This window comes from Primulina eburnea, chromosome 4, assembly GCF_022965805.1.
Source record: "Primulina eburnea isolate SZY01 chromosome 4, ASM2296580v1, whole genome shotgun sequence".
In the NCBI taxonomy this organism is placed as follows: domain Eukaryota; kingdom Viridiplantae; phylum Streptophyta; class Magnoliopsida; order Lamiales; family Gesneriaceae; genus Primulina; species Primulina eburnea.
Genome location: NC_133104.1, coordinates 43,641,742 through 43,662,391, shown reverse-complemented (window position 1 = coordinate 43,662,391; position 20,650 = coordinate 43,641,742). Strand labels below are relative to the sequence as shown.

Below are 20,650 nucleotides of genomic sequence, written 5' to 3'. Positions count from 1 at the left end.
AAAGAGATTATCGAAAATTGTCCATTTAATTTTATCATCAAGAAGAGCATCAGCTATGTATCACTTCGGAGCAAAATCTCATATTAATAGAGTTCTAAATGTTCCATTTCTGTAGCACTTTATCTATTCACAGGATAACAGGTTTTCTAAATCAGCATAAGCACTGTACAGAGTGTGTATCAGCAGATACCAAAGAGGAATGGAATAATTTGCCCTGTAATTAAAAATATCTTTCATATATACCAAAACCCAAAGGCTATGAAGACGAGTCTAGTAGTAAAACACACATGCAAGTCACGCTTCGGAGAAACAAGTTCAAGAATTAAACTCTTCTTAAGACCTTGTTATCATGCTACAAGAACGAGCCAATTGATAAGTCAAACCGCCTCCATCCAGCATAGCCTCTCCCTCAACTTGGTCATGGGAATACTGCTTCCTGCAGCCTGGACATCGTCCATCTTCCTCCAGAATCCTCTTGTGACAAAAGAGGCAGAGCCTGAATCCACACAAACAAGGGAGAAAACTCGAGTCTGTGCAGTCTAACTCTTCAAAGCATATTGGGCATGATGTGGGGACTGGCCCAACATTCTTACATCCCCAAACAGATGCTCCAAGGGCAATGTGCCGCTCAGAATTCAAGGGGAAACTATACTGCTTTGATAAAGTGGGTAGGCATTGAGGCCGAAGAGCATCGTCCACCCTCCAAGCCCGGAAATTCACTGAAGGCCTCTGCCCACCCATTCTTCCACTCTCTGGATTTGCATTTGAAATCTCAATCACTTGGTTTGTTATTTCCAAATGAAAAGTGGAATTTCCATAGTTATCAAATGGTAATGAATCCAACGCTGAGTAAGGGGTATGCTCAGGCTTTTTATCAGTTTCAGCCAATGCATCAGCTACAGCCTCCCAATCATCCAAGCACCCATCATCACTCATGATTTCTGGATCACATCCATTGCTGCTACTGCTACTGCTGCGACTGCTTCTGCTGCTGCAGCTTCTGCTACTTGCAGTAAAGTTGGTCCCAGAATGATTACTTCCCAATAAACTACTGGCATGACTGGCAGGACTGTCTGAAAGGGAGGATCCAGCCTGGATGTAATGCTGCATCAATGATCCATCCCCGTAACTCTCAACACCATCTCTTGGATTTATCTCCATTTTCTCCATCATCAAGTCCCTCTCTTTCTCTGTATCCACAGATGGCCCCCCATGTTTCCCTGCTCCACTATCCAGTTCCTCCTTGCACGTCCCCTTATTTTTTACTGAAATATAGAAACTCGCAATCACGACATGTTATAACATAATAAAGCAACTCTTTTTTAAAATAGGCGCAAACGCACAGAAGAAAAATAATAATTATAAGAAATCAAATATAAACAAAACAAAGAACACATGCACTGATATTAATTAAACACAAATGCAGAGAGACGTAATGCCATGCGTGTGGGGGTACAGGGAACTGAATGCATGTGAAAATTAGAACAATGTCTTGCAAACCTTGGGAAAGCCACTGCTCACGACGAGTATCAAGCTTGCATTGCTTCAGTTTCGCCGAACGATTGACCTAAATTTCAGAAGAAAAATTCGGTAAAGACAAAACTCCCAACGTCAAATATGGGCACCAAAACGCAAATTGTACCGAGAAAATTATATCTTTGAAGACTCCCAATCACAAACAACATTGAAATCCACAAATATATGAAATTTTACGGTCACGTCCACCCCCGCCCTCTAAAAATAATCCCACAGCCTCACAGAACAAGAATTTAAATAAAACCACACGTAAATGCAAGCAATACAATGCAAGCTCGAATTTTGTTATATGTACAAAAATGAAAAGACAACATACCCTTTTTTTCTTGGCAAAATTTTTGGGGTTTGAGGAGACCATAGGGATAGAGGCGCTGGGGATGGAATCAGAAACCATTGCTGAGTCGAGTGGTTGGTGAATCGGAGAAACCCTAAAGTGATCAGATGAAGCGGTTGGTTTAGAGGGAGAATGTGGATAACGGCTTCCTTTGCAACGCTCAACCCTTTTCACAGATCTTTTTACGCCTTCACAACATGGGCAACACAACAGGGTATATATATACAAATTATGTGTCAATGTTGCCCTTAGATATTGTTAGGTTTTTGTGTTGCTTCCCCTGGTGACGTCGGGGTAGTATAGTCACATTATCAAAAATATCTTGACTCTGAACTTTAAGCTACGTCGTCGGGTTAAAACGTGCAGAATGCCAAAAGGCGGTGGTTTTTCGCTAGAAACCGGATACGGACAAACATAATATTTGTATCTAAAATTATATTCCAAACATTTGGGTAGTTATACGTTATTATCAACCGTTCGAATATGGAAATCGATATGTGAAACTGTCTCGTATAAGTTTTTGTTAAATTTAAAATAATTTGAATTTTGAATCAAACTTGAGCTCAAATATATAAAAAAAACTTGAGCTTTTAATTTTTTTTAATAATCGACTCAATCAAATTAGTTTATAACTAACTTTATATAAAAACTAATGTATCTTTTTTTCCCGAAAAACTTCAAAAATATTATAGCCACAACTACATAAGCACTTGGCCGAAGCCAAATTACACTCTTACAACTTGAAGGTTGAAACTTAACTCTTGTCGATTTATTAGATTGGGTCGGACAAAGCTTGATTTAATTATTATCGTATATTTCAATCGTATCGGTTTATTTGTCGGTTCAGTTTGTTTGTCTCTTTGTCGTACGACGTGGACAATGTCGATTACGCCGTTGAGACGAGTATGTCCGAAACCTATTTTGCCTAATAGAAAGAAGGTGGAACAAAATTTATGTTCCATGTTGACGAATCTTTTAACATATTTTATACAGCCACTACGCATAATATTCATTAAATAAATAATTGACGGTTTGATAAATATCTTACCTCCTACGAGTGGTCTGCAAATTTTGATGTGGCCAGTTAATGTATAATTTATAAATTTCCATGTATTATACTAACTTGAAATTAAATAAGTAATAAATTTCAAGATTATAAGAAAAATGCTATTAAAATTTATTTTAAAAAGAAGACTATTCTACTATTTTCTTGCATTGCATATCCCATGACATTTTAATGATTATGATGATCTCGTTCAGGGCAAAGACCGACTCAAATCGAACCAGAGACCGTTGATTATTTTATTTCCAACAATTTGTTAAACGATTTGTGAATGATCTATCACACGTGAGAGAGCGGGTGGGTACGAGAGACCCGCGGCTAAGATATAGGATGGAGGCGCCAGGATAGAAAGAAGAAGAAGTTTAAAACATGTCTTCTGCTGATTGCCACCGCTTCACAACCCAAGAGCATGAAGCATGATTGCGTTTTGCGCATGCATCCGGTTCTCTGCTTGGGGAAAAACGATGGAGTTTGCAGCTTCGACAACGCCATCAGTGACCTCCACCCCTCTTTCTGCAGGTAGACAATGCATAAAATAGGCTTTTGGACCTGCCAATTCCATCAGGGCTTCATCCACCTACAAAAGTTTTCGAAGTTCACGACAGCATGGAGGAAACAAAATCTATCAATTATGTTGTTATTTAAAATTTGTCTAAAAGAATGTGTTGTTAGATGAGTAAAAAATAAGTTCAAGGTGCCACTTTTTCTGAGCAACCCGATATTAAAACCGATGGATAGTGAGATACAGATCCGACATTCAAACTCCATACTAGATACTGATCTTGCAATGATCATTGACCTAGATGGCAACAAGAATTCCACACAATAGCAACATGACTAAAGACAAAGATATTGTAATATCCTTGCTGTCATGGAGATATGTCCACTTTTTACACTCGTGAAGTAAATTTCAGATAACCAATAACTTAGCGCCTATGATATATCAATGAGAGTAATTTTACGGGTGCATGACTTAGTGGCCATATAAATTTTCTTGCAAGTTGCATACCTGGAATCCTTGGAAAACTTTACGGCGGTATTCAGCTTCTTCCTTTTGTCCCATGCTAGCCCAAACATCTGTATAGACAACATCAGCTCCCTTTACTGCCTCTTTTGGGTCACTAGTTATTTCGATTTTGCTGATTCCAGCTTTTATTGCATTTTTTGTCGTCCTGGCGTCTGGTTCGAAACCTTTAGGGCAGGCGCAAACAAAGTGGAAAGGGATCACTGATGCCAGCATCAACCAAGAATGCACAATATTGTTTCCATCGCCTACATAAACAACCTGAATAATGGAAAATATCAAAAAATTAACGTCAATAACTTCAAAATTCAGAATTAATGGACAGAGGCTATCATCATAAATGGCCATATAAAGCCTATAAGGCCAACCTTAGTTCCCTCCAGATGACCAACATGTTCTATGATTGTGAGTGCATCAGCCATTATTTGACAAGGATGGTTGTAGTCGGTCAGCCCATTGACCACGGGCACAGAAGAGTATTTAGCAAGATCTATAATGTCCTGCAGAAATAATGAGTGTCAGTATCATTTCACAAGGCCTAGACCCAAGACAACAACAATAATTGAAAATGCCACCTAACAAGAATGTATGCTGTCATGTTAGTAGCCATGAAACTTGGATCGGATTAGCATGTCAGAGAGTAACACAAAGCCAGTTAACCAGACCAGGTGCTGGTCGGGTTCGAAACAACATCTGAATCGTGAAAATCGATGGATGCCAATGAAGAGAACATTCAAGCGCTTGAAAAAACTAGATGCACTTAATCAAGGAAACAACACCAGCATACCTGATGCGCGAAAACTCGAGCCATAATGATATCATTATAGCGAGAAAGAACGCGGGCAACATCACGAGTTTCTTCCCGTTTACCCATCTGGATATCATCAGGTCCCAGGTATAGAGCATGCCCACCAAGCAAATAAAATCCTGTCTCGAATGAAACTCTCGTCCTCATGGATGGCTTAGCAAATATCATTGCCATTGTCTTCCCTTTAAATGGAAGATATGTCCTGTCTCCGGATTTTATCATCGACTTGACCTCCCTGGCTCGATCTAAGATCTTTAAAATGGTATCTTTGTCAAAGTCTCTGATGTGAAGGAAATCCTTCAGACTTTCTTTAGCTGAAATATCAAACAAAATGCATATCTTAAAAACCTTGAGCAACAAACACTAGAATAATTGGTAGTAAAACATGGATAAAATCTGCTTCCGTTGAAGATGCTTACATCCCACAGTATGGCAAAGGTAATATAATATTTTGGAAGTAAAAAATCAGGGTCATCAATCATGATAAGTGGAATCAGTGCCTGGTGGCAAAGTAGTAAGACGGGATTTCCCGCTGCATTACCACCAAAATATTACAGAGCTATAATCATCCTACATATCAACAAAGGGAATGCATTAAATTCAATACACATCATTAGACTAAAAAGTTACGGTGGCAAAAATAAGCCACTAAACACTTTTTTCCGACCAATATCTTGCCTTTCAATTCCACAGACCGATAAAATTCACACAAACAAAATAACAGAAAACAGAAGGAACGCAACGCTACCATCATCACGAAAGTAATTAGCTTACATGGCTAGCACGAAATCAAAACGGCTCCCGTTCAGACGCATTTCAAGCAAACACGAGATTTAAGAACATAATACATACCAGAAAATTACAAGAAAATAAGAGTAAAATAAAACTTCGAACCTTTTCCATCGACGGAGGAAGGAGCAGAAAACAGTGACTGGCACGAGATTCCTCGGGATATCGCCGGTGAGGGAACGAAGACACCGGATGGTGGGTAAAGAGATCGGACAGTGAACGAGATCGAAGACGCTGAAGAAACTGAAACTGCGTCCGGCGACGTAACGGAGTAGAGGTGGCAAGAAATGGCCGCCGCCGCCATCTGAATGATGGAGTTGCTACTGAAGGAGTGTGTTAGGTTAGCGTGTCGTGACCGTGGGAATATGCAAATAAACCGGTTTTTTTAAAAAAATTAAATATAACCTCACGGATTCTGCAATTTTTTTATAAATATTTTTTTAAACATTTTTTGTTTATAATCTATTTATATATTAAATTTACGTGTAAATAAATTACGTAATTTTTCTATTCTAGTTACTAACGATTTAATTTATTTAAAGAATCAATTAAATTTGCTTAAAATAATTTATTTACTTACTTTATATTACATAAATCTTATAGTGAATTAAATTCCCCACTAAGTATAATATAAAATCGATAAATGTATGTTCCAATTTTAATCTTTTGTTTTTTGTTGGGAAAAAGATAATTCTAAAATTTTCTTGGCTGAATGATTTTTTAGCATGTTAATCTTATTAACGCCTAAGATTGGATTAGTTCGTTAAATTTGCGAGATAATAAATGATTTTCTTTAGTCAATATAATAAAAAAATCATTATTTTTTTAATTTATTTCCACCTCAACATTTATTTCCATTGAATTTTTAACTTAATGTTTTGATTATTAGACTTTTAAAGAAAACCAAAAAATAAAGTAATTTAATTTTAGACATCAAATTAATAACGATGACTAATTTTATATTAATTTTAAATATCACTGTTTAACAAAAATATTTAGAGATCATAAAAATTTTTAAGTAGTAAATTAATATACCAAAAATATACTCCACAACATAGATATTTTAGTTTACTTGTGTAAAAAATATATATTATTATTATATCTAATTTTTTCGTTATTTTTGTACGATACAATATAATATTAAGATACTAGAATTAATCAATATTGATGATTACGAAATCATTAATAAAACCGACTGATACTGAAATATTAATTTTTTAGTTCAAACATTTTTTGATCTTCAGATCAAAAGTTATATTTGTCACCCAAAACACGAATAATTATGATCGACCGTGCAAAGTCTTGTACTAAGCGAATGATAGACATAGAAGAATTGCACTAACCTGAGTGCCAATGAGCTAAAAAACACAAATAATTGTTGTAAGTCATAAAATAACACTTCGAAAAAATTAAAATGAATTTTAATTGATTTTGTGTGAAACAATTATTTATATATATATCAAAGTGATTGAAAATGAGGATTCTAAACGAATTCAAATCATATTTATGTGAAATTTATTTAAAATTATTTATAAATTTGTAGAATTTTCTTATGTTTTTTAAAAAATTTGCTAGAAAAATAATTTTTTAAAAAATATTATAGTAACCTTCATGTTTTATGTGCTGTCAAATTTCCATTTATGAATACTTATAGAACTTGTTGCTAGTTTTTTAAGTACGTGATTTATGTATAGAACTTTATAATTTTAAAAAACATCATGAAAAATTTAGAAATTATAGTTGTTGTTAAAAAAAATATAAAATTGATATATAAATATATATATATTATTTTGTTTTATTAATTTGAATAATAATAGTCTAACCATTTTATTTTTACAATTTTAAAGTTCGTAATATTAAAATAAATGTCACAATGATAGTCGAAATATGATTATGATTAGAGATCATATTAATAAATTTTTTTATATTTAGAAAGAATATTGCAACACTAAATACTTATATGTCTATCAAAATTAAAACAACTCAATTATATTAGCATTCAAGAACTCAAAAAAAATCTAAACTTTATCGAAATAATACTCATCTATTTGATATACAATTTTGATATATTTTTCGTGCGTAGACGACATAACAAAACTATACAGTAAACATTTGAAACTGCAAGATTATTGAATATATTTGGTTATGCAGGTGATGGTTCTATTCCGAAATGACCATAGTGGGCCTCTTTTTCCATAGATTGGCAAGACGGATGACCCACCCGTGCACATTAGCGGCTGCCCCATCTCCACCATTGCCCACCAAGACCCCTGCAATTTCCGTCCCTCTTCTTCACCTTAACCTTCGCTCCTCCTCCACTTCATCCTTCTCCAACATGAGCGCCACCATGGATTTGGATACCATTTTCAAGCTGAAGAAGTCCCTTCGTTTCAAAATTAAAAAGGAACTCAAGTCCATGGATCCCATCCTCAGATCTCGAGAAGGTATAAACTCGTGCAAAGACCACAGATTTTGATATATACACACACACACACACGCATAATTTGGTTCTTGAATCTTGTTATTCACCGTTGTTTGATCTCTTAATGACATCGGTTCGTGTTTATCTTGGTTTGTTTGTTTCTTCAGATGATGCAATACAGAGAATTGTATTGGAATCTCCATGGTTTAAGACATGTAAAAGACTATGTGCTTATATAACTTGTGCTGCTTTAAGAGAAGTGGATACTTCTAAACTCCTGTTAGAAATCCTAAAAAGCACGGATAAAGGTATTTACTTTGATGAATCACTCTTTGCTGCTTCGAAAAGTTCGTTTAATGATATATTGTAGAAAAAAATTATAACTTGATTTAGATCTTCCGTACATTTGGGATGGTATATTGCAATTTCTTTTAATCGTCAAATTTGGTTTAATTTCGTTTTGATCCCTCAGGCTATATCTTAACCCACACGAACTAGCAACTTACATGATTTAATATGAGTTAGCAGGTGTGTGACTCTCTCTCCAAGCATACGTGAATAACCTTTAAGGGTCTAGTTTATAACATAGTTATTAAAAGTATACACGGCATACCTTCCAGCACCAAGACATAAGCCAAGGTGCAGTCTTTTAGAAAAGCGCATACCTTGGCTATAAGTGTACCTTGATTACAGCCATCCTTGGTTGCAGTGGTGAAATACATTGTGCTTTATACACTGACGCATATTTGTCTTATTGGGGTTCGGTTGTTAATTTGGGATGTCATGTAACTTAATTTTCTGAAGCATCTCGATTTGGCAATGCTATGTCTTAGTGTACATCGTTTAGACAAGTTGTGCTCCTTGTCTGGAGCTTCTCTGTGCTGCCTGTGCTCCTCAATGTTCTTTAGGCCTCTAGTAAATATGGTTAATCTACATGGATACGATATCATCAGATTTATGAGCAACATGTGCAGTTTGTGATACCTTTTTAAGCATAAAATGTTTGATGATGTCCTTTTGGTGAAACATATAGGATCCTCACGAGCACTCTATGGTCCAAGCTTCCTTGATTATATATCTTAGAGAAGAGTGAGTCAGATCTAGAAAAAATGACCATGTGTTGCATAGGGCCATCAAATTAGTATCTGAATATTATTGCAGTTATTTAATTTAAAGGAGCTATACCCGTCGTTCCTGCTCAATAGTTTTATTCATGTTTTTTCAATTTTAAGATGGCCAGTACCAGGTGAGAAAGACGCTATATGTTCCGAGGGTAGAAGACAAGAACAGTCATATGAGGATGCTGAACATCTCTACTATGGACGATCTAATTGCAAATTCAATGAACATATTGGAACCAGCTCCCCTTGATGCTCAGGGAAACAAGCTCGAAGATGGTAATTCTTGCATGTTTTCTAAACAAGGTTTATTTGAAACTTTACGAATTCGTCTCTGAATTTTGTGGTTCACCATTGGTAATCCATTTCGAACGTCAGTTTATTTGTGAATAACTAGGACCTTGAAAGTACACATAGTCAGATAACTAAAAATATGAGAGTGCTGAATAATCTGATCTAATTCTACAAGTCCTTGTCAGAGCTAGTTTTCTTTGTCAAACTTTAAATATTGCGCTTGATTGATTTATTTTGGCTGCTAAAATTACAGGGAACTAAAGTCTAATTACATATAAATTTCTGTTTCTTTTGTTCTTTTGCAGTCATGTTAACTGATGAACCTGTAGACTTGTTCCTTTTACCTGGTAAGAAGCACTTTCTTCCAGCCTCACTTCTTCTAGTCCAGAAATTTTTAACTCTGTTGAATTTGATCTGACTCGGGCATCCTTTTCTACTACAGGACTTGCTTTTGATAAATCTGGCCGACGATTGGGTCGTGGTGGAGGGTATTGCTCCTTTGTGACATGGGTTTTATTTTAGTTCTTGGTTCTTGTATTTCATTCTTTTTTCTTAAATTCTGACGGTTTTAATGTTCTGTGCCAATTTCATGTTCCTATAAAATAAAGTTATTACGACACATTCCTCACGAAATATCAAGAACTCGCCGAGGAACGCAAGTGGCAGAAACCATTGTTGGGTATGTTTCATTACACATTATGCTCGCAAACACATTGCAACTTGAGCTACAAGGCGGGCATAGCGTAAAATATTGTTGACTCAGTGGGACATGTTTTGTTTCATGTATAGTCGCTCTTTCTTATTCACCACAAATAATGGAAGAAGGCGTTATACCTATCACTCCAAATGATGTTTTTGTGGATGCGCTTGTGTCCTCCTCTGGTGTAATCCCCATCACTCCAGCTGCCAGTACGCTCTGTTCCTGACAAAGATGCAGCTCTTTTCGCATCGGCCACAAAATATGTTTGGTTCGCGAGTGGGAGATTATTGAATGCTCCTTGATTTGATGTTCTGCTCAGAATTTTCATCAATAATTTCAAGTAACTTAGTAAAATTTCCTTATTTTAGGAGAGATGACAGCACACTGGACTCAGAACAGAACAGAACAGACGTTCCTATGTATATCTAGTTTCTGGCTGAAGATTCGAGTCTGTTGATGTAGTTATGATGTACGCAGAATTTCATTCAGCACGAATGTACCCCATGCTTTGCATGATTTATCCAGAGAGAAAAAATATGTGATGCATTTTGCGTAGTAATTCAGATTTTGCAAGTAAATTTTCAGGTCCGATTCCAAAGTAGCCGGCTGCAAGTAAAGCGAGTATCTTAAATAAGAATTAGCTTTTCTATACTCCCAACACAATCCAAAAAAAGAAAAAATGAGGTTCATCGATAAACCTGTGTACTAATATGCAATTCGAAAATTAAATGAACTTTTTTTGTTTACTTGATCATACCAAGTAAATGGCCAAAGATATTTCTTCACAGGAACTCGCGAGGCCAATTCTAACATTTTCAGAATCTACGGATCAAACAATTAAAAGCTTTAAACATACATGTTGATATTCATCAAGTATCTACATTTTGGTTTGTCTCTCTAATCAAGCACCAAATGAAAAATGCTCTTAGCTTCAGAGGGATGCATATGGCTTCTATGATGCCAAAGATGACAAATCATCAATTCTTGAAGTTCCAAGTGATGAACGAAATCCAAAATACGGATCAAAATTGATGCTCATAACAATAATACATTATATGATTCCAAAAACACATGTACCCATGGGCCATGCCAATTCCAGTTCATGTCATCTATCCAGAACGTTTCTTTCATTGGTGTTTCAAAATGATCTCTCATACCATATTTTATAAATATTGGTTGTTTCCGTTGCGGTAAACGACATCAAACAATGAATTGTTCCAATTCTTTCCCAAGTAAAACTACCATGTATAATCCAATAACGAGGAGGCGACAATATCATTCCAAAATTCTGTCTGCGCTAAAAGGAAAATATTAGATATCACCTCATTCAATTTGAATCTGCTTTTGTACAGTAGTCTTGAATAAGAGGATATATATCTTGTGATCCATAGAAAAATACATGAATCCCCCAACTGAATGGGTCACGAATGACCCAAAACTTGTCCCCACTATACAGTGCCAAGCAGGTCCATAGGCCTCATCAAATTCCTGCAGAAACAAGAAAATAAAAACAAAGACTGTCCGTTCAATATGTATTTAAGGAAATAAACCAATAAAAATTGAAAGAAGAAAAAATTAATGATCAAAGTCCAACATCTTAAAGATTGAAGTTATGACTAATTACCTTTTTAAGTGTAAAAGCAAGAGACTTGGAGGTGAACTTCTCCAAGCTATCATGAGTCCTTCTTGCACAATTAACAGCATGAATTTGCACAGACGGAGGCATATCAACAGCAACAACTCTCACACCAGCACAAGAGAAGAAACCAGACAGGTCAATCTGTGAGCCGATAACTGACTTGTTTCTTCTTCCATTATCAAGTGGGAGAGATGACACAGATAGCCTTCTCCCATCGAACCCTTTTTGAAATCCCTTAACCTGGTCTCTTTCTAGACTCCTAGTCATAAACTGGGACGCCTTTTTCACGTCATACTCTACCAAAAATGGTTTCTTTTGGTCTTTATTTGATGGGTTCTTGATTTTATCCTTTTCTTTCACCTTGGCCCTTGAGCTGAAGTGATTTCCCCCCTCAATTTTTGAAACTGGGAAATCGTTTCTTTCATGGTGGCTCTTTGACTTGGTCAAAGTCGTGCAAGGTGTGTCCAGAACCGGGGATACGGTGAAGGTTTTTTGTCGGACATGGTTCTCTGGTCGAGGATGAGGATGCGGGTTAGAGGGGCCTAAGGATTTGGAGCCAAGTTTCTTGTGATTTGCATATAGCTTGGAGAAGCGATACGATATGTTCTCGACAGTGGAAGCAGGGATAGTAATGGGATCTGGGATTGGGTGGTGGTGGACTTCGGGGACGGAAGTGATGGCGGAGGCGGCGAAGGGGGTGGGTTTGGGGTGCTTCTTGAGTGAGGGATTCATGGATGTTTTGGGGTCGGACTGTGCTGCGATGCGCCTCTGGCTGTTGTGTGCCATTCCTACAGACAATAATGAAACTAGTGTGGGGCTGCGGAATAAAATGCTCGTCATTTAATACATCAACTTTTTTGTTCTCTGACTCAATTAATATTTAAGTATTTCAATTATTATGTTCTATAATAAATTCTTAGCTTTTAATTAGTGCATTTACATTTGGCAATGTCATATATTATTGAATAATTTAAGCTATTTATAAGTTTTAGGTAAAATTTTGTGGGACTTGTGGAATTTGTGATACATGATGTGCCCAAAAATGGAGCGAAAACACCGACATTATGTCGAACACAATTGAATAATGTGTTACAATTTACAATTATGGTGGGCTCTTTCTCATCTTTAGTAGTGCTTTGTGGTCCAAACTGATAAGTATAATAATAACAATATTACTTAAAAGATAAAAGCCAAAACTCATACATATATATTTTCAATCAAAAAAACCACTTCTTCAAATTCGAACACTCATTTGTCCTTGAGCAACGATTTTCAAAGTGTTGTCTTAAGTGTATTTATCTAATTATTCATATTTATTATCACAACGATTTTTATGTAGACCTCACGTGCCAAAATGATATAAACGTCACTCTCCCAAGTTTATATGCCTTCCGAACAATATAAATGTCACTCTCCCAAGTTGTAGAATTAATCAGACAACAAACAATTTATTGCCAGTTAAGCAATAAGGAATTCAATCATATCAACAACCAAGTCAAAATTATCGTATCAATGAAGCTACATCATCTTCTAGAATGAAAAATTAGTTCATAACGAAATCCAAACAAAAACAAACATGCTTGAAAGTTTAGACATCGTAACACAAGAAAATAAAGGTGAAGTAATCAGATAACAAATCAGAAGCAGCGTCTCTGTGCACAGATTCGTCGTTCTTCGTCTTCGTGATCAATCCTTGCGCTACAGATCTTCTTCTCGTGTGTCCTCTCGTCTCCCGTGTGAAATCTGCTACAAAGACGGTCGTCCCCGGTTTTCTCCCTTTTTATCTTTTTCGTTCGGGCCGTGAGTTCAAGCCCATTTGTTTCCAATTGGTCGAGGGTGTGGCGCCGCATGCAGCACTTGCTCCTTAGCGCCTAGGCACTAATCTTTCGGCGACCTAGCGCTGCAGCGCTTGTTGCTCGGCACGATAGAGCTGTGGCGCTGCTTTTGTGGCACTGCGACGCTTGTCTCTCGCACAGTGGCTCTCGTATGTCCGAGTTAGTGGACTAAATGAATAGTGATCACTTGATCAATGGTCAAAAATTCGATTCCTCCAACTAACTTATTCTCGAGCGAGCTTGTGACACATAATGGTTTGTGTATTGCGTATTTGCGCTAGTTCGATGGTTTACCCAGTACACATTCAAGCGACTGGGATACAGTCGCGTCATGTGTGTGAAATATATATGGTTGAAAATTACTTGATTTATATAATTTAGGTTGAAAGAAAAAAAAAAGAGAGAAAAGATTTTTGATATTGTTTTATATAATAATTGAAAAATAAATTTATTGTTGCTCATTTATGCTCCATCAACCTTAGCTCTGGGATGTCATAATTTAGGAGCTAGCAATTAACTTTTGATCAAAGTTATAACAATCAGAACCCGAAGAAGAGTCTTTAGGAATCGGAATAAAACTGATGTCAAACATCATTTCCACATTTTGTTGAAACCGAAACCATCGATTCTCCCACACCTCGAATTCGAGTGGGGATGCACTTTGTGAAAAGATGATGCTGGAATTTGAGCCCACTTACAAAAGTCACGACCTTATCTAACAAGTTGGAAATTGTTCTTAATTTTTTTAAACGAAGCATTGAGCAATCAAGAATTATAGTTTGAGTAAAATAAATTGATATTTGTTAACAAATTCAAAATAATAATAATAATAATAATAATTGAATTTTCTTGATTAGTAGCTACAAATATGGCAAAAACTGGTGTGAGACGATCTTACGGGTCGTATTTGTGAGACAGATCTCTTATTTGGGTCATCCATGAAAATGTATTATTTTTTATTGTGAATATGAGTAGGGTCGACCTGTTTCACAGATTAAGATCCGTGAGACGGTCTCACATGAGACTCACTCTACAAATATTTATTCGGACGACCAAGATCTATAGATTTTACGCTAACGTGATTTTCATTCTATTATAAGCAAAAATTTATGTGAGACGGTTTCACAGGTCGTATTTTGTGAGATATATCTATTATTTGGGTCATCCATAAAAAAATATTAATTTTTATACTAATAATATTATTTTTTAGTGTGAATATCGGTAAGAGTGACTCGTCTCACAGATAAAAAGTCGTGAGATGAACCTACTCTTTATTATATTAGTTTCGAAATATAACTGGAACTGATTTTTATGTAGTAATAATAAGAATAATAATTAGCCGAATTCTGCTAATTCCTCGGAAGTATCTAAATATTTTAATATAATATCTTCTATATGCATTTTATTATTTCAATTTGAATTGGAAGTATCTAAATATTTTAATATAATATCTTCTATATGCATTTTATTATTTCAATTTGAATTGCTACGAGAGGAGAGGAGAGGAGATTCCAACCCAGAATTTCACCTTCATCACCGTCTCCTCTATCTCTCTCTACGTATGCATACAGGACTCTTGTATCTCTATCGGTCGAGACGTGGATGAAGCTTTGTGTTGCTGACCTAACGTCTCTATTTACTTCCGCTGGAATTATTTGGCACTTCTACAGATCATACAAACGACACCCTTTTTTTTCCTCTAAAAAAAGATTCCAGTTTTTACTTGGGTTTTCGTGATTATCAATACCAGCTATTACTATGCCCGTGCTGCCGCCTATATTCTCAGTTTTTGTTTTTGTGAACTGTTGTTAGAAGGATGAAGAGAGCGACTTCAGAAGCGTTCTTTTCGCTGAGCAGGGGAAGATCAATTCTGATGTTGGTTGTGTTTGGGATATTGAATATACTTCTGGTGAGTTTTGAAGCGCCTTTTTTGTTCAACAATGGGTTTTCTTCGGTTTCGTTCGAAGGTTTCTCTAATAATGGTTATGGATTATTGAATCCCAACACTTTCGTGCTTGAAAGCGCGGAAAATTTGGAGGAAAAAGTGGCTCCCGTTCGCCCCCTTGATAATGTGCCTCAATTAGATAGACCCGAGAGGATAATTACCGACTTTACTCAGACTTTCGTTTCTGGCTTGAATTTTAGCGCTGCCAGGATTTCTGAGTCTGCGAGCGAAGCGTTTGAACTTGGCAGAAGGCTCTGGCAAGAACTCGAATTAATGGAAAAGAATAGTAGTTATGAAGGTTTTAGTTCTAATAACACTCCTACCAATAGTAGTGGCCTTAAGGGTGAGGATTGCCCTCTTTCAGTGACAATATCTGGCAAAGAATTTTCGAAAAATGGGAGAATGGCGGTGTTGCCGTGTGGGCTTACATTGGGATCACATATAACAGTGGTGGGGAAACCAAAAGTAGCCCACGAGGAGGCCAATACAAAGATTTCGGTGTTGAGGAAAGGACATGATGTGATGGTTTCGCAGTTTGTGATGGAGTTGCTAGGCCTTAAGACTGTGGAAGGGGAGGACCCCCCTAGGATCCTGCATTTCAATCCACGGTTGAAGGGGGATTGGAGTGGGAAGCCTGTCATTGAACAAAATACTCGTTATAGAATGCAGTGGGGTACATCACATAGGTGTGAAGGTTGGCAATCACGGGCTGATGAGGAGACAGGTGAGTAGAGGTTGTTTCTTTGTGATCGATGTTCTTTGCTTGCGAATGATAACTTTACATGGTTTTGGATTCAAATAGTAAATTTCATTCTTCTTTTTGACGAAATTTATAATTATCAAAAATTTATTTTGATTAAAATAGCTTGAATGAAATAGATGAGTTTGGAAAGAAATCATTGTTACCAGCTGTTAGGTGGAACAACGACAGTGTTAATCCATTTCATTCAAGGTATTTGTGTGCTGATGTGCAGAAGGTAAGGTGTCACATTCTCGTGTCCGAGCGATATTTTCTTCCGGGCACAAGGTGTTGATCGTGAGTTCATAACAGAGGAATTGTTGCTTTTTAACAGTTTTATATCCAAATGTTTTAGCATAATACAATTGGGGACATTTTACATGCAACTTGAGCAATTTATTCCTAAAGACCAATTTTTTATCTCCTAATTATGAACTATCAAAGGATGCAGGAGACTCGTCTTGCTAGATTTGGAGGTTTGCATCATAATTTTGTTGCTTTCTTGTGCCACATAAGTTTGTTATGTAGTTGTTCTGTGTTGTGTTTTCTTGATGCTGTATATTCAGTACTTCCGTTGTGGGAATTGTTGCTTTTTAACATTTTTATATCCAAATGTTTTAGCGTAATAGAATTAGGGACATTTTACATGTAACTTGAGCAATTTATTCCTAAAGACCAATTTTTTTATCTCCTAATTATGAACTATCAAAGGATGCAGGAGACTCGTCTTGCTAGATTTGGACGTTTGCATCATAATTTTGTTGCTTTCTTGTGCCACATAAATTTGTTATGTAGTTGTTCTTGAGCAATTTATTCCTAAAGACCAATTTTTTATCTCCTAATTATGAACTATCAAAGGATGCAGGAGACTCGTCTTGCAAGATTTGGAGGTTTGCATCATAATTTTGTTGCTTTCTTGAGCCACATGAATCTGTTATGTAGTTGGTCTGCGATGTGTTTTCTTGATGCTGTATATTCAGTACTTCCGTTGTGGTGCTGTGATTCCTGGTTAATTCTGTTGGCTTTCTGCAGTTGATGGGCTGGTGAAATGTGACAAATGGATTCGTGATAATGAGAATGGGGCAGAGAAATCAAAGGCAGCTTGGTGGTTAAATCGGTTAATGGGACGAACTAAAGAGGTGGATATTGATTGGCCGTTTCCTTTTGCTGAAAACAAACTCTTTGTTCTAACTCTTAGTATCGGCTTTGAGGGTTACCATGTCCAGGTTGATGGGAGGCATATCACTTCATTCCCGTATCACACAGTGAGTATCTCATCGCTGAACTTTAGTGTTGATATTCAAATGACCATGTTATCACTGAACTTTAGTGTTGATATTCATGAGACCATGTCTAAGAGTTTACTTAATGTTTATAGGGATTCGCCATCGAGGATGCCACTGGATTGACTTTGAATGGAGATATTGATGTTCATTCCGTTTTTGCTGCTTCCTTGCCCACCTCACACCCGAGTTTTGCTCCTCATAAACATCTTGATTTCTCTGGCAGATGGAAGGCCCCTCCTATTCCAGATAAGCCAGCAGAACTTTTCATCGGTATTCTTTCAGCAGGCAACCACTTTCCTGAACGTATGACGATGAGAAAGTCTTGGATGCAGCATGATTTGATCAAATCTTCAAAAGTTGTCTCTCGGTTCTTTGTTGCCCTGGTAGCAAAAATGATAGGTTTCTTATAAAATAACTTTTTCCTTTTTGATTTCTTAAGTTTTAATGTTGCTGATGCTATTTCTTGAAACTAATCTTTAACAGCATGCAAGAAAGGATCTTAATGCTGAAATAAAGAAAGAAGCCGAGTTTTTTGGAGACATTGTAATAGTACCATACATGGACAACTATGATCTCGTGGTTATGAAAACTGTTGCTATTTGTGCATATGGAGTGAGTAATGTGTTCCCTGATAAGTTGAGAATTGAGAATCTTCTTTCCATTTCAATTCAATTCATGCACTTGCAGGCTCGGACTTTATCTGCTAATTATATCATGAAAGGCGATGATGATACATTTGTGAGAGTAGACACAATATTTATGGAAGCAAAAAAGGTGCCTGCAAACACTAGCTTGTATATGGGAAACATAAATTACTATCACAAGCCCCTTCGTAGTGGTAAATGGGCAGTTACATACGAGGTACCATTTAAACCTTTTCCTTTTTTTGGCTTTTTCGGTTGATACTGGTGTAACACGAGCTTTGTCATTAATATGCACATGTATTTCCATGAATCATCCTCAATTATTTGAGCTTTGTCAGTAATATGCCGACAGTTTTTTGAAATTTGACATGCTTTAATAAAAGTATTTATGGCAATAAGGCTGATATTATTATCACTTCTTTTTTTGCAATACAGGAATGGCCAGAGGAGGATTATCCACCTTATGCCAACGGTCCAGGCTATATAATCTCATCAGATATCGCAAACTTCGTTCTTTCGGAATTCGAAAAACATAAATTGAGGGTAAATACCATTGGCCCATCTTTTTCAAGATTTCACACTTGCCCATGTCGGCTCTAATAGAATTTCACATCCGAAAGCAACCATCAACAGTTTTATTGAATGTGCAGTTGTTTAAAATGGAAGATGTTAGCATGGGAATGTGGGTCGAGAAATTCAATAGCTCAAGACCTGTGGAATACGTACATAGCTTAAAGTTTTGTCAATTTGGATGCATAGAAGAGTATTATACGGCTCATTACCAGTCTCCAAGGCAGATGACTTGTCTTTGGAACAAACTAAGACATCAAGAAAAGCCTATGTGTTGCAACATGAGATGACACTTGAAATAGATGCAAAATTTTGCAGTGGAGATAACACATTTGTAAATCCGGTAGACTGAATAGATTGGAGCTGTTCAAAGGCTTAAATAAGTTCACTAATCTTTCCTGCTTTCTTTTTTTCCGTTGTCATTCTTTTCTTTCGCTCGAGGATGAAAAATAATGTGAAGTATAGCGTAAAGTATGTGCAGTTGATATCTCGTCGCCTCTTTCTTTACTTACAGTGTAAAAATTCTTCCACGAAGAGGGAAGAGACTGGGGATTTATGAATTTTTTTGTTATCATCATTATATAATGATATTACAGTGAATCCTTCATACTGTCCGATATACTTAGACCGACATAATTTTACGCACGGTTTTCTTGAGTCGTGGATCCGTCCCTTATCGGTATCTCGGATTATACGACCTCGTAAAAATATTTAGATCTTCCTGGTGTGGGAACTATTTGTAGTATTTTTCCAAGTTGTAGAACATATGATTGAATTGATGCGTAAGCCAAGAATTGGTAAGTGGTTGAATAAATGTGGGAATGGTGGCATGATGATATATGAGTAGAAAATTACATTCCAGGCAATGGAAACTACCGTGGGGCCTTTTCGTTATTGTCGCCGTGTGAAATCGTCAAAGTGTGCGCACTCAGAAATCTAAATATGGCACCAGGTGTCCCTTTCAATTCCTCCATTAACTTCAATTTTCTCTAGTAATTGGTATTTCATTGCAAAATTCAGGGGTTTTAGTTTTAGTCTTGTACATATTGGGTTATCAAATTTTAATATTCTATTTTTTTAATCAATTATAATCTTGTAACTATGTCCGACCACTTATTTTGGTGTTATTGCATTTGATATATATAGTGTGATAGATTAGATATATCCATACATCTCATCACTAATCAGCTTTTCTCGCATCATCTAACAACTTGACTTAATCGATACCATGGCAGGACAAGTAACCTTTCACTTGTTTAAAAGGATCACAATTGGTGTACTTTATTCAGCAACTTTTCTTTCATCCAATATACTATTGTGAAACGGACATCAAATTGATGAATTCATTTTCATGTTTATTATTCCGAATTCATTGAAATAATTGATTAAAATTTGATCAACCCCAAACCAGTTCCCTAGACAAACTTTGAGGACATAATATTATTCATTATTTATAACTACCATGAGTTGTAGATTATATGCTGACACAACATAAACTTCCACTCATATCCATACATCACTACTGGTTATAAGCCGTAGGTTGGTTCGACATGAGCCGTAGCTCATACATATATCATCACTCATAAAATATTTCATAAACCATCGTTCATGCTACACCAATCTACAACCATTACCAATAAATACATGAATATATGTTGAGATTCATGTCGATCAACTTACGGTAATGCTCGTCACATTATTCTTCACGAAAAATTGTCTGATTTCGTCTCGGGACATCATTACACATCAAATAATGTCGCGTTTTAATGATGCGATGTTGTCGGAAGCATAGATTAGTTTTAATTAAGACTAGAAGCGGGTTCAGTCGACCCTATCCCTGCGGACACTGTCCGCAAGGGTCGATCCGACGGCTCGGATTTTTCCGAGTCAATTTTATTTTTTTT

The 20,650-nt window shown here is 36.4% G+C and overlaps 5 protein-coding genes across 6 annotated transcripts; 2 read left to right on the top strand and 3 right to left on the bottom strand.

Annotated features, from left to right (window-relative positions):
* Positions 1–196: 196 nt before the first annotated feature.
* LOC140829342 (uncharacterized) lies at positions 197–2,082 on the bottom strand. Its single transcript, XM_073192452.1, has 3 exons — positions 1,853–2,082; positions 1,501–1,567; positions 197–1,265 (listed from the first exon to the last, which is right to left on the bottom strand). The coding sequence occupies exons 1-3, from the start codon at positions 1,928–1,930 to the stop codon at positions 334–336; spliced, it is 1,077 nt and encodes a 358-aa protein (XP_073048553.1). The 5' UTR covers positions 1,931–2,082; the 3' UTR covers positions 197–333.
* A 1,043-nt stretch (positions 2,083–3,125) lies between these two features.
* On the bottom strand, positions 3,126–5,928 carry LOC140829341 (ornithine transcarbamylase, chloroplastic). The gene is made up of 5 exons (XM_073192451.1): positions 5,660–5,928; positions 4,745–5,079; positions 4,326–4,457; positions 3,943–4,218; positions 3,126–3,510 (listed from the first exon to the last, which is right to left on the bottom strand). Exons 1-5 carry the CDS (start codon positions 5,856–5,858, stop codon positions 3,328–3,330), a joined length of 1,125 nt encoding a protein of 374 aa, XP_073048552.1. The 5' UTR covers positions 5,859–5,928; the 3' UTR covers positions 3,126–3,327.
* A 1,729-nt stretch (positions 5,929–7,657) lies between these two features.
* On the top strand, positions 7,658–10,341 carry LOC140829340 (5-formyltetrahydrofolate cyclo-ligase, mitochondrial). The gene is made up of 7 exons (XM_073192450.1): positions 7,658–7,998; positions 8,144–8,284; positions 9,209–9,373; positions 9,694–9,735; positions 9,831–9,876; positions 9,997–10,067; positions 10,178–10,341. The coding sequence occupies exons 1-7, from the start codon at positions 7,725–7,727 to the stop codon at positions 10,312–10,314; spliced, it is 876 nt and encodes a 291-aa protein (XP_073048551.1). The 5' UTR covers positions 7,658–7,724; the 3' UTR covers positions 10,315–10,341.
* Positions 10,342–10,547: 206 nt separating this feature from the next.
* Positions 10,548–12,597, bottom strand: LOC140829339 (uncharacterized). Of its 2 annotated transcripts, XM_073192449.1 has the most exons (3): positions 11,713–12,597; positions 11,411–11,576; positions 10,548–10,694 (listed from the first exon to the last, which is right to left on the bottom strand). In XM_073192449.1, the coding sequence occupies exons 1-2, from the start codon at positions 12,565–12,567 to the stop codon at positions 11,412–11,414; spliced, it is 1,020 nt and encodes a 339-aa protein (XP_073048550.1). In that variant the 5' UTR covers positions 12,568–12,597; the 3' UTR covers positions 10,548–10,694; position 11,411. The 2 variants fall into 2 exon arrangements, with proteins under 2 accessions (XP_073048550.1, XP_073048549.1); XM_073192448.1 differs by lacking the exon at positions 10,548–10,694 and having other exon boundaries at positions 10,774–11,576.
* A 2,453-nt stretch (positions 12,598–15,050) lies between these two features.
* On the top strand, positions 15,051–19,356 carry LOC140829337 (hydroxyproline O-galactosyltransferase GALT6-like). Its single transcript, XM_073192447.1, has 7 exons — positions 15,051–16,231; positions 17,279–17,511; positions 17,625–17,915; positions 18,016–18,144; positions 18,220–18,393; positions 18,612–18,719; positions 18,827–19,356. Exons 1-7 carry the CDS (start codon positions 15,379–15,381, stop codon positions 19,034–19,036), a joined length of 1,998 nt encoding a protein of 665 aa, XP_073048548.1. The 5' UTR covers positions 15,051–15,378; the 3' UTR covers positions 19,037–19,356.
* The last annotated feature ends 1,294 nt before the right edge of the window (positions 19,357–20,650 follow it).